Consider the following 14072-nt stretch of genomic DNA (forward strand, 5'->3'; position numbering starts at 1 on the left):
ATATTGTTGCATTATAAACGATTACTTCTTAGGCTGCTGACATGATTCTGTTGGACGATAACTTTGCTTCGATTGTAACCGGAGTCGAAGAAGGACGTCTGATCTTTGACAATCTGAAGAAGTCCATTGCTTACACTTTGACGTCTAACATTCCCGAAATTTCACCATTCTTGGCCTTCATCCTTTGCGATATTCCGTTACCTCTCGGTACCGTTACAATTCTCTGCATCGATCTCGGAACTGACATGGTGAGTGATCGTAAATTTATTTTTATTTATATCATGTTTAACATAGACTATGATAATACTTTAAAGCAGGATTTAATAATATGCATTTTTAGGAAATATGTAAGTTATATAAGTCTAATTAAGTCAATTAAGATTAAAATATTTTGATTATATTCGTAAAACGAATGAGATGATGTCTACTGCTCATTTTTTAAGAATTGAAATTGTTAATGGAGAAATCGGAATTTGTATTCACTATGAAGGAGAAGTTGAATTGTTACAGATATTTAAAATTGAGTTGTAATGATTTTTGTAGAATTTGACAGGTTTATGTATGTATATATATACGTAATGGAAAAAATGTTTTAAATATATTAAATATATTAGGTTCCTGCTATATCTTTGGCATACGAAGAGTCGGAGTCTGATATAATGAAACGCAGACCTCGTAATCCTTATTCAGACAAGCTTGTCAATGAGAGGTTTGTTCATAATCGAGACGCAGAAAAGGCACTGCCTTGAGAAATTTTCAATATTTGCAGTAGAACTTTTTTGTATTTGCTAAAAACTTTCATGCCAAATATTAAATTTATATATTGGTAGATAGATTTAATTTTTAATAAGTCGGACTATATACTATATATATATATTTTTCATACTTATATACTATATATACTACTACTACTACTACTAGATTATTATGTTATTATTATATAAGTAGAACATATAGATACGATGCCATCATGAAAATTTAGGATAAACTAAGATATTTTGATTTTTCTTTTTAAACAGCATGATTTCTCGTAAGAGTTGATCACGTTACATTTTCTCTTTTTGTATGGTTTATCCATGATTACATTTCTGTTATTTTTATATATATTTTATACAAAAAACAGATATTTTCAAAAATGATAATATTTCTACAGCTTCAAATTATTCACCCAGCTATCTATACTACACTAAAAAAAAAATCACAGTAGTCATTATTTTAAATGAAATGAATCAAATCTTTATACACATACATTCATATTTACAATAGCCTCATATTGATGAAAAAAATATTCTTTATATGGGGACAAGTGTTAGTTTTAAAAAAATGTAACGATATCAGGTGTAGAATTTGTTAAATGTAATATAACGCCAGTCTGCTACAATACAACCCCATCTTAAATTTAGTTAAATGAGTAATTGTGTAAATATGAATAATAAAATACACAGCACTTTTTTTCTTATAACGAACGTATATTGCGTATATTTTTCCGCCTTTATATGAATTCACATTTTTTATTTCATATTATATAAGTATATCAATTTAATTTAATACATAAACAGGTACCAGCCATTTCGTTGGCTTATGAAGAATCAGAATCAGACATCATGAAACGTCCTCCTAGAGATCCTTTCAATGATAAACTCGTCAACCAGAGGTCTTGTATTTTTTAAGCATATTTTACAGATTCATATCTAATCCTGCTAACATCAATAACCTGTGCTCGTATATAATGCTGGGGATTTTGTGTGGTGTAATTAACAGGGAAACTACATGTTTTTGCGTGTATTATATATTTTTATAATCCGAACCAAAGCTTGAATAAATAAAGATGATAAAATTTAAAGTACAAATTATTATTTATTAAGCTTTGGGTATGTACATATATAACTAACATAAACTTACTATAAAAATATATATGTAAGTGTAATAATTTTAATTTTAAGGATATAACTCGCTAATAATATATGTGCTATTTTTGTTAACCATTAACGTGTTTAATGTTTAAAACTTTAACAATGTTTATGTATTGTAAATTATGTTCAAAGAAAGAAACAACAATGGGATAATCAAAGTGAACTTAAATTCAAACATTTTATCATACAACTCAACATAACAAACATACTATACTGAACACCTCATTGCATATATATATATATATATTTTGTACATACATATAAATATATGTATTTTATTTTCCGATCCCTTCCCTTTACGTTCGAATGGAATTTTCCAACGGTAGCTCTGTTTCATTTGTTGGCCTCACTTGTAATCTACGAATATGTGTATTGATACATTGCTTCATTCATATTTGTACAATACACCCGTATATCATTCAGTTTGTTCGCTTTGATGGATGCTTCTCAGAAATAAGTGTTTAACGTCACTCCAGTCCACATTTGCACTTAGCTTTATAAATGTATATGTTTTGAATGTGTATTGTATAACAGTAGTGGGTACACATCATCTTTATTGTTGATTTTATTCATGGAGGTCTTAAAAATTGCAGAAAGTAATGTCCCGCTTTTGCGCAAAAATTACGTCTGTTCATTTAGGAAAAAAGGATATTATTTTAACAGTTGAAGTTTATAATAAAAAAATTCCAGATTTAGGTGATGATTATAACGAATTATTGAAATTAGCGACATCCTTTTTTCTTCACTACTCCGCCTTTTATTACAATAGTGTTCTGTCGTCGTTTGCAGAAAACGAAGGAACATCGCCTATTATTTTTCTCTTACCTTATGGAGCATTTTCGCAATTAACAATAGTTTTTAATCGGAACTAATTTGTATCGATCGTAAATATGTATATGTATTTTACTAATATTAATTTATTTTATGTTTTTATTTTTATTATTTTTGGAGCATGTTATGTTTATTTTAATTATTGTATTTATTTTTGTATTTGCTTTATATATGATTAATATACCACATTCAAATACCCTCATTCCTAATCCATCAGTTGTGGTTGTTTGCTATATTTCATGGTTAGAGTGGTGTTTGTGTAGGTCCCCGCTATATCACTGGCATACGAAGAAGCCGAGTCAGACATTATGAAGCGACAGCCGCGTAATCCTTTCACTGATAAACTAGTAAATGAAAGGTAAACTCGCAACCCTCGTCCCCACATATACTCATTTTTACTACATTTTACACTGAACGGGAATCTATTCCACTTAAACATGCATATTCAAATTGACACTATTGATTATTTTGGCAATATGTTTTTGGTGAATCGATCCTCGTTCACTTTGTCACACGATCGTACATTTTCTCCATATCAGTTCGTATAATGTGATCTTGGCGTGTTTCAAAACTTATTATTGCGTTAAGGTTTCACTATATTTTTTTCATGTGCATTTTGAAATGTTTTGCAATGTACCAAAAAAACTGCGATGGAGTCAATGTTATTTTTTCTTTTCAACACACACGCCCACGTGTTATTTTGTATATTTGTATATCATACTTTTTTAATCGACTTGCTGCTGTTTTTGTATGTGTATGTGTATTGTGTCAGTCTTGTCCCGGTGTATTTGATATAAAATTTTGATTCATTAATACTTCTGCATTCTCAAACCTTCATATTCAATATTAATACAAAAGGTAAGTTTGAATCCACGTCCTCCGATCCTTATTTTTCCTTTCTTTTCTTTGGCATGACTTCACTTCATTTTCTTCATAAGACATTGATTAAGAATATATATTTATATACTTCTTGCACACACGCATACACAATAACACACAAATGTGATTTTAATTCTTTTTAATAAAAATCACTGGACATTTTGAACGCTTTACTCTTACAAATACTCATATTTATCTATTTTTCAGAAGAGGAGCGCTTGTACCGATTTCCATCATCCTATACATCCTTTTGTGCTTTACACTATACTATTTAATACTCATTCAATTTCTACTAACGCTCATATGGATCTATTGCTTACTTTGTGAACATATTTCTTTGTAAAAATAACAGCTTAAGAAATTATTTATTTATATATATATATTAATACTAATTACTGATACTGTATACAAACGCTATGCACCGATTGTCTGAACATTTATATTATGAAATTTATATTTTATTGTATTTGAAGACAAGAGTTATGTGAAATATAGAGTAGGCGTGCTCTTAGAGAACAACGGCTCACGCTGTACTTTTGAGTTGATGTATCGAAAGCAGTTGTACAAATTTTACTTTCACTAAAATTCTTGAATTTAAATTTCAATTAATAGGTTCTTCTAATATTTAGAATAGCTTTTAATAACTATTGCAGATGTTTTTTTTTTTTGGTTGATTATAATAGAACTTAAATAATTTGTTTACTTAACGGTTTTATTGTTAACGATTACTTCTAGAGAAACACAGTATGCTAAATTGTCGACGAGTCTTTAGGATGCATCCTTCTTCAATATGATTTTTTAACTGTAGTTTATTTATCTCGATAGCTGATTTCACTGAATATTCTTCTTATAGCTGTCATGTATCAGTTACGACGTATTGTAATTTATGAAAAGACGTCGGCGATTGCGCGGCACGCTACCGTCGGCCGCATATATAAAAGTCTCACACGCAAGACGTCTTATCATACTTGACAATATGAACAAATTTATACGTATATATAATACATATATTTATTATTATATAAATCATTTCATTTGAATTTGACACGGCTCTTATGTCACATTATACAATTGTCGAGTATTTACAATACAATTATTAAGGACAATTGTGTATGTGTCACTGAATGTGTGTTGTGACCAAAGGTGCCCGCTATATCATTGGCGTACGAGGCCCCAGAATCAGATATCATGAAGCGTCAACCAAGGGACCCCTACAGGGACAATCTAGTCAACCGAAGGTTGTAACACCGTGTCACTTAGCACATTTTATCATTCAAATGCAAATGACTGATGATGCATTTATATTTTAGTGTGTGTTTCATAGAAACATTACTATATTATTATTATATAGGAAAACTGTTTTGTTTTTTTCGGGGTTTAGAACCCTGTCGACGTTTTTTAAATTCTAGTGTTGTTACCTTTTAATTGGGCGCTGATTTTTAAAGTGATACTATTTTGTTCAATACATAAGCAAGGCCCACTTAACTGGTTGTTTTGCTTGTTAAATGTTTTTTTTTACAAAACCAACGGATAAGTTAAAAGTACTGTATTTAATACGATATAGTAGATCGATTCACATTAAATTAAAATTGTATATCCAAAAAAGTAATAAATGCAGTATGACTTAATACATTTTAGGGATGAGTAGATTTCGGTAAATATGTGCTGGGAGTTAGGTCTCAAAATCAATATAGCTTTTTAATGTTTGTTTATATAAACAATAACGAGCCTAGTGTACATCGAAATGATTAGCTATGGCCATCTTATCGTTTTATTACACAAATATATATATATACAAATTAGATGATTAGATATTTAGCGGTAATTTAGTAAACCCACATTTAAATTAGAAAGAACTGAAGTTCTTCGTAAATAATGCAATAGTCTATTCACGTGTTGGTTTATATTTTACTTTCACAGACAATGAATTAGAAATTTTACATTAGTTTAACTGGGAATTAGTCGAGAGCGTAATTATGTTTCCTAAATGTTTGTCTCGTTTTTTTATATTCTTATTATTATTAATATTGTTTTATTTTAATTTTATATTCTACATCGACTAACTTGTTAGTTCAATGTTTTCACGTTTCAGTGGTTTGCATGGTTTCCTTTAGAGTATGAATACTTTCTTAGACTGATATAGACTTGATACTATCTTACGCCTCTTATATTCTAAATATGTCTTCTTATCCCTCTCCGTCAAATACCTTTATCCGGCAGAAGTATATTTTAATTTTTAAAATATAACAATAATCGATGTGCTTGTTGATGTCGTTGTGAAATGTCGATGAGACGGTTCGCCGTCTATAAGACAAAACGCTTTGGATATTGTGAGTGTATGTGAAAAAAATAGTTTCGGCTCAAAATTTTATCGTTAAATTATTAATTTTGATGAGTCATTTAATTTATCAATAAGCATCAAAATTGATAATTTAATTTATACTATAGACAATATATATTGATTTATATTTTTACGATTATATACACATAAATAAGTTAATGTATATTGTCAGTGGTATAAGAATTGCAACATGATGTGATAAATCGAAATTTTTGTATAAATGAATGCGTTACGAATGTATTTATTCGACGTGAAGCCTATCATAGGTAAGTGAATGCATTTGCAACCTATCAGTTGTTGTCTAATGACAACATCATTAAACAAAACCTTGTTTATTTTGACGACAATACATCCGTATGATATTATAAAACAGGTGAAAGGTTGTGCATGTAAGTATTGTACATATTTTTTGGCATGTGCTTGATGTTGATTGGTTCGTATCTAATTTTGCATGTGTGTCGATTTTAATTAAGTTATTTGTATGAAATAAATAAACATTTTTCATAAATCTCATACGCTTTTGAGTATGTAAATAATTTTAATTTTAAAAATGATTTTTGAGTAATGTTTATTTATTTAATTTATGTTTTAACCATGTGCCTATTTAAAAAACATAACATTTTGACTATTAATCAATAAATAACATTTAAATGCAATTAAAAAATAATTTAAATTAGTATATTAGTTGTAATTGAAGTTTAATTTAAACCTTTGAATTTAAATTTAAATAAATATCCTTATATTTCATAGTAGAAATTCTTTTCAAGCATAGATATATAAAATTAATATTTCCTATTAATATATGCGGATTTATTCATAAGCATCTCTTTCAAATAGGCTGATCTCTATGGCTTATGGTCAAATTGGAATGATCCAAGCTGCCGCCGGATTCTTTGTATACTTTGTGATCATGGCTGAGAATGGATTCTTACCAATGAAACTGTTCGGAATCAGGAAACATTGGGACTCAAAAGCCATCAACGATCTGACTGATTCATATGGACAGGAATGGGTAGGTTTTTATTGTAATATAATAGTTTACGTTTATAGAGTGGATTGCATATGATGAAATTCTTTTCAGACTTACCGTGATCGCAAGACTCTCGAATTCACGTGTCATACTGCTTTCTTCGTCTCGATTGTCGTTGTCCAATGGGCTGATTTGATCATTTGCAAAACGAGACGTAATTCATTGCTGCACCAGGGAATGAGGAACTGGGCGTTGAACTTCGGCCTTATATTTGAGACTGCTTTAGCTGCCTTCCTATCTTACACTCCTGGAATGGATAAGGGACTTAGGATGTTCCCTCTTAAGTGAGCATTGAACGCAAACGTATAATTATTCCCGAAAACCATTTTAACGAGCGTTTTTTTTTCAGATTCGTTTGGTGGTTACCAGCTTTGCCATTCATGTTGTCCATCTTCATCTATGATGAAACCAGACGTTTCTATCTCCGTCGCAATCCAGGCGGCTGGTTGGAACAAGAGACGTATTATTAAGGAGATAGACGTTTTAATTTTATCAAGTGAGGCATCTGCTGGTGTGAATGTATTTGTTATTTGCCATTCAGAAAAGTTTCCGTGTTTTATATAATGAAGTCATTATTTTCGGTTTATTTTACTTAATAGAATTATTATTGTATTCAAATCAAACTTGATGCAATTTTGATTATGTACTATCGAAAAAAAATGTTTCGTTAAATAGTTGCGTGTCGTTTTTCTTTTTCTAATATGTTTACTAGGAAAACAAATAGAAAATTACTTTTCTAACATTGTATTAGAAGATAAAATATTTTTTTATGAATTCAATTTCTTGTAATTTCAGTTATGCAACTTAAAAGTTGTCTTAGGGTATAAATCTGATATTTATTATAATACTACGTATTAAAAAAAAACTAGCGGGATCATTTTAATTATTCCAGTTTGAATGGATTGTGTGAATTAATTGTTATTTCATTTACTTGTCGTTATCGCTTTTTAGGACAATATATGTAAATGTATGTATGTATGTATGCATATAAATAATATGTATGCGTACATATGTATTATTATTAATATATTATATATACCTATATCAAAATTTAAAAATGTTTAATTCTATCTGTGTTATGTGGTTAAATGTTCACAATAAAACGTGAAGAATGTATTACTGACGATTTCTATTAATAATACACATACACTAATGAAAGTGTGAACGGTATAAAATTAAAAATTGGGAATTCATACAATGATCAGTGGAATAATATTTAATTAGATCTACATACCACTGCCTCGTTTTAGGAGGTCTACTTCACCTATTTTTTAAAATTAACTATGTCTGTAATGAAACAATGTTTATAATATTCCAAGTATTAAAGTATATAATTTAAACCCTTAATTGGACTAGTTTTGGTTGCATACTAATATTCTTTTTTCATTATAAAATATTATTATTATGATTATATTTTATTTTTTGTATTTTTTTTTTTGTTATATTATTTACTCTTTCGTGAAGCTTATTTTAAGCTATTACGTAAGTAATTTGGAATAAATATTTTTTTTCAAATTAATTTATTTGATATAGTAAGCAATATTTTTTTAAATACTATTGAATAGATATATTCAAGCGATTAAAAAACCTTCAGCATTAATAAGTAAAACACATAAATTTAAGTATGTATACATATAAATAATATGTATTATTTATTTAAATGAGATTGAATGCAATCGCGAGTAATAAATATGTTTGCCTATGTATATATACATGTATGTATATTCCATTCTCATTTTACATAATTTTACAAATGTAACTATAATGATGAAGGATCGAATCGATAAAGCTAATGTTTTAGTATTAAATTAATTTGCACAGAATACGCGTTGAATAAGATTATCACCGTTTTTAATTTCATTGTTTCATTTCGTAGGCTCTCGATCAAATACAAAAAAAGGTTAATAGTTTTTTAGTATTTGTAGTTTACATTCTAGTAGTAGTTATAATAGTTATAATGAATATTAAAATTTATAGGTATATATTAGGAGAAAATATATTTATTAATGGTTGAAAATTTTTTGATTATAAATGGCAAACTTAAAAATTACTGCGGTTAGTTGAGCGCAACTGCCGTTCGAAGCTCTGAGTTATATTCAATTTTATATCGGCATGACCTAGTCTGCAATAAATAAGAGAGTTTAAAATTATGAATGTAAAATCGATGATATTGAACGTGGTTTTATAGATGACAAAGTATATTCTGTCAAGATTTGTTTATAACTTGTTTGTATGAAGAATATAGATTATATTTATTACGTATTTTTGCCATACCGTTCGTTTCTTATTTCGATTGACTTATATGCATATTGTATATATTTGTATGTCTAATGGAGAAACATAAAATTTTTCTAAATTCGTTGGAGATACACTACATGCGTAAGGGCTTGCTTTTGAATATATTTTTTTATATCATCTATGACCTCCGTATTTTACGTTGCCTGATTGCGTACAACAGTTATAGGTTTTGCTGTATGGCTTCTTGTATGTTTGTAATGAAATATGTGTACTTTTCTCGTGCACTCGATTACATATATTCTACACGGATTTGGTGTGCGGTTATCACTTTCACGGTAAACATAGCCATTTGGAACAATGAAGTATTTTTCTTTTTAGTTTTTAGAAATAGCTATACAAGCTGTGTAAAATTAAGTGTTGATATAAAACAATTTTAAACTAAGCACAACTTTTATTTATCAATCCTGTTCCTATCCAAAATATACTATTTAAAATTCATCATTATTATGTAGGGTAAGTAAAAAATATGTTTAAAATAAACTATGTTATGCAGAATAACTAATTACATCGTTAATCAAGATTTAAATGTAATCCTAAGGTTTCCATATATTACTGAAAGATTCCACTATTTTTTATTACAATTATGAAATGCTTTGTGTAATAAACTGCATATATATATATATTTACATCAAAAAGTAAATAAATTTAAATTACATTAATTACAAATAACACAAAATATTTAATCTTCTTATGCTAGTTTTGAGATACAAAGGTTCAACGGATGCAATGTATAGTTATTAATCTGTAAATTTTAATAAAGATATAAGAAGACAAAACTACTACTTGTAAATAGCAACAAAAACTACTCATATTCTATGCTGTTGTCTGTTCGAAAGTTAATATACAACTTGAAAGCTCAACCAAGTTTTCTTTGTCTGGAAGTATTTCTCTCTAAAGGATTTGCAGTCTAATTGCTTTCTTCAGATTTGTAAAAGTACTATTTGAAAGTTGATTTTAGCTCGTTCAAGTGTTTAATACGTTTTCGCTTATTTCCCAGAGGAGACGAAGTTTATTCTCAAATAAGAAAAAGCCTGTATTTTATATCCTGTGTATAAAGTACAGGCCTTTATTTCTAATTAATATCGGTTTCATTATTATTATTTATAAGATACTATTACAGTGGTTAATTTGTATTACTTCCTTCCAAAGATATATATTTTACCAAAAATAACGATCATTTTGTGACTGTACACTTGTGGTTAGATTATGGTTTGGCCCATTTAATATTTGATAATGAATACTTTTGTAATGTCAATTATTTTCTATCCAGTTTCATATCAAAAAGCAATTAACCTGGTTATTGATTTATTTTTTAAAGTAATGTATTACTAGTTTTAATACTATTAATGCTAATGTTGGAATTATTATATCTGGTATTAAATTACATTGTAATTTAATGGGTTCAGATGTGATTTTCAAATCAGTTTAGAATCTAGGGTTAAACACAAACACATAGTGGCATAGGCGTTTTTTCTTAATCACGTAAGCATTGTTAAACTACATGAGTATTTTTAGATGAAGTTCAATGAAGATGTTTTCAGAAGTGCAATATGGCGTATCGTTATTAAATAGGTTAAAGACACTAGTATCAGTGGCGTAGCTATGGGAGGGCGGGCCGACCCGGGCGGCACTTGCTTGGGGGCGGTATATTCGCAATGGGATCGTCTAGTGTGGTTCTTAAAATGCTGATTTTATGACCCTACAAAAAATGTATATAAAAATGTATCGCTCCATTCGGCACATACACTAGAATATTCTGTATATAATGAATTGATCCTTGTGGAACGCCTATCTGATTTTTTTTTTGGATTGACTGTATACAAGTGTATAACGTATTTAAGCCTTTTTACTCACATCTAAATATAATACAGCATCGAACTAGCAGTATGAAGCTGAGAATTGTTATATTGCAACAAGGTACTTATACTAAAAGGTTTATGTCACACATGGTTCAGGAGTCTCGACTCATTATCAACTGTGACCCTTACCTTGTCGAGCTTTCGTTACACTGCGCAGACTATGGCTAAGTCTGACCTCCTGCTTAGGCAGTCGGGTAAACTGACACGAAACTACTGATGCTTTCCAACATCACTAATCAATTTAAGTAGATAGATATGAGATATCGTAGATGGGAAGGGGTGACTGTAGATACTAAATAAAATTGTATCAATAAGAGCAGTCACTTCATCAACTCATACTGAAAAACAAAAGGTCAAATATATTATATTACCACTTCTCTAAGAATTTCCAAATAGCTTTTTGATCTGGTCAATAAGAGTATGTTACAGATCCCGCGTAGATTTGAAACTTTCTAGTCCATTCGTACTCTTATAGAGTAACAGACATGCATTACTAAACTGAGCTTTTTATCGCCAGTGATTTTTCGGGGTATAAACCCAAACCGCTGCAAGTGCGGCGGCTATTTTAAGCTACTGTTGTATATGTGTAACATTGCTATAAATTTACAGAGTATTCATTTAATTCACCCTTCTATTATCACAGATGACTTTTATTATTGATAAATTTAACATTTACGAAATGTATTGGTCTGACTAAAAAATACTGACAACAGCTTGTAATTTTTAATTAAATGCGAATTTAAAGTAAAAAATAATAATAAAATATTCTGTATCAGATACCAGAATACATCTACGCGTAAAATAAAAGGCTATATCTACCAACTGTTGATACATAGTAGTTTCATAATAGTCTGGCCCAAGTGCGTAAATGAAAAATTTTATCGCGCAATTGCTATATTCCTCTGGCATTTACAATTTAAGTAATGAAATACAATACACAAAAGCAATTTGGACGAAAAAATGAAAATTACAAACGCTACAAATTCGACACGTCCGACAATACATTTACAAGTTCGCATCAGGGGTGATCAACCATTCGTTGTGACTCCGCAGCATGCAACAAGTTGACCCAGTTACGTTGCTATGGCGACGCAATTCGGTCAATTGTTCCACTGCGGATATTCGGATCTGCAAACAAAGAAAGGTAACACCAATTAAACACTTTTTTTTGTTCAATTATGTAACGATTACTGCGAAAGTTCACACTTGATCCACCATGTTGATGCACGGTGAAGAGAACGATTTATAGCTGAAAATCAAAATTTCAGCTTTGACAAATCCCTACCCAAGATGATTGAGAACCAATCGCATTATCTTTGGAACACATCACTAAAACGTTGACACCCATCAGCAAAAACAAGCTCCAGATGTGACACTGACGAAATGTCTCCTGTATGTCTTAACATTGAAATAGTTTTTATGGCTGCTGTAGTGAGTGATTATTAATATAATGTGACTAGACGTTTTCTTTGCGGATGATAGTCCTCCTCAAAAATGTTGTCTTCGTTCTGTCCCTATTTTTCCTCCTTGAACAAAAATTACCAAAATCAACTTTTTTTTGAAATACCGTAGAAATTCAATTCAATTTCCCCAAAAAAAAATCGGAGATGCTCTTTGAACAAAAATTTCCGTTATGGCCCTTTTATTTTCAATGTCTTCTTTTGATTTTTCAAAATCTAGTCACCTTAATTGAAGGCTTTTGAAAGTTTGGTTTTTGTGCAATACTGGGTGTCCTGCACGATTTATATATACATTGTTGTGCTTTAACTCGTGGCCTCTGGGTAACTAGCTAAGACCATACGGACAACGCTATTTCAACTTTACCTGTTATTCTTTATTTATAAAAATAACTTTCTTAGACAACCGTATTTTGCCAATCATTTTTACTAATTTATCAACAGCGAAGGATTTTTTCTTCTGAATGAAAACATTATTGCGACGCTTTTAGTAGGATTTGCAATCACTAGCTATTTATCGAACCTTTTTTCAATGATTTTTATTCTGTTTTTAAGTCTATCTACTGTTCCATGGGGATTTTTATAAGAACATAAAGTGTCATCCGCGAATAAAGCAATGATATCATTTCTGTGAGGTTTAGTTGGGAAATTTCTCGTATATACTGTGAATAGCAAGGGTCCTGAAATTGCACCTTGGAGGACTCCAGCAGATAAATCTTTTCGACTAAAAATGAGTATTTGGTTATTCAGGTATTTCAAATTATAGGTGTCAAAGAGGACGCGAATAACTGACGGATCGTCAAAGTGAAAGGCGTTCCTCATAACAAAGCCAAGCATTTCAAAATATTTATCACAGACGTCGTGTATGTATAGAGAGAACCTCCACTTGCTCTCAAAAGAGATTCCGAGATCTTTAGTGGAAGTTTCTCTAGCCAAAATATTCCCAACGAGGTCGTAGGAATAAACTGATGGTGAACGAGATCGATAAAATGACACAGTATTGCACTTTTCGACACTAAAGAGCAGACGGTTAACAGAAGTCCATCTCCATAGAGAATCTAAAGCACTCTGTAGAGAGGAGTTCGCAACAGATCGAATGCATTTATACAATTTATACACGGAACCCCCGAAGGGGTGAAATATTCTTTCGACAATCGGCCGCCATAGGTTACAAACTGTCTACGATCACTCAATAACCGAGTTCAATCATCCGAGCAATCGAGGTTCGGCAATTTTTTTAATAATAACACATGACAAACCTTGTCGAATGCCTTCTCAAAATCTGTATATACAACGTCTATTTATCTACATTTTTAGAAAGTATTCGATGGCAATCGGTGCAAGTATTTTAAAGGCTTTGTTGGTAATAAAGTCATTTCCAGGGGGCTTGCAATTAGGAAGTCGTTGAATTATATTAGCTAATTTTTGAGTTGTTTTAGTTATTTTTTCTATGGGTTTTGCGTT

General features: G+C 30.2%; 1 protein-coding gene across 7 annotated transcripts in view; it reads left to right on the top strand.

Moving 5' to 3' along the window:
- Positions 1–8341, top strand: part of Atpalpha (sodium/potassium-transporting ATPase subunit alpha) — a 58259-nt gene extending 49918 nt beyond the window's left edge. For 4 of the 7 annotated variants that reach the window (XM_088189410.1, XM_088189414.1, XM_088189413.1 and 1 more), the window contains 5 exons: positions 33–248; positions 1560–1654; positions 6802–6976; positions 7046–7278; positions 7344–8341. In XM_088189410.1, coding sequence (XP_088045536.1) covers positions 33–248; positions 1560–1654; positions 6802–6976; positions 7046–7278; positions 7344–7464 — 840 coding nt within the window. In that variant the 3' untranslated portion in view covers positions 7465–8341. Of the gene's footprint in view, positions 1–32; positions 249–614; positions 710–1559; positions 1655–3007; positions 3103–6801; positions 6977–7045; positions 7279–7343 lie in introns of all 7 variants that reach the window. The other 3 variants (XM_088189412.1, XM_088189416.1, XM_088189411.1) reach the window with 2 other exon arrangements.
- Positions 8342–14072: the final 5731 nt, after the last annotated feature.

This window comes from Plectrocnemia conspersa, unplaced genomic scaffold (genome assembly GCF_051122295.1).
Source record: "Plectrocnemia conspersa isolate PC_06_02 unplaced genomic scaffold, ASM5112229v1 ptg000008l, whole genome shotgun sequence".
Classification (NCBI taxonomy): domain Eukaryota; kingdom Metazoa; phylum Arthropoda; class Insecta; order Trichoptera; family Polycentropodidae; genus Plectrocnemia; species Plectrocnemia conspersa.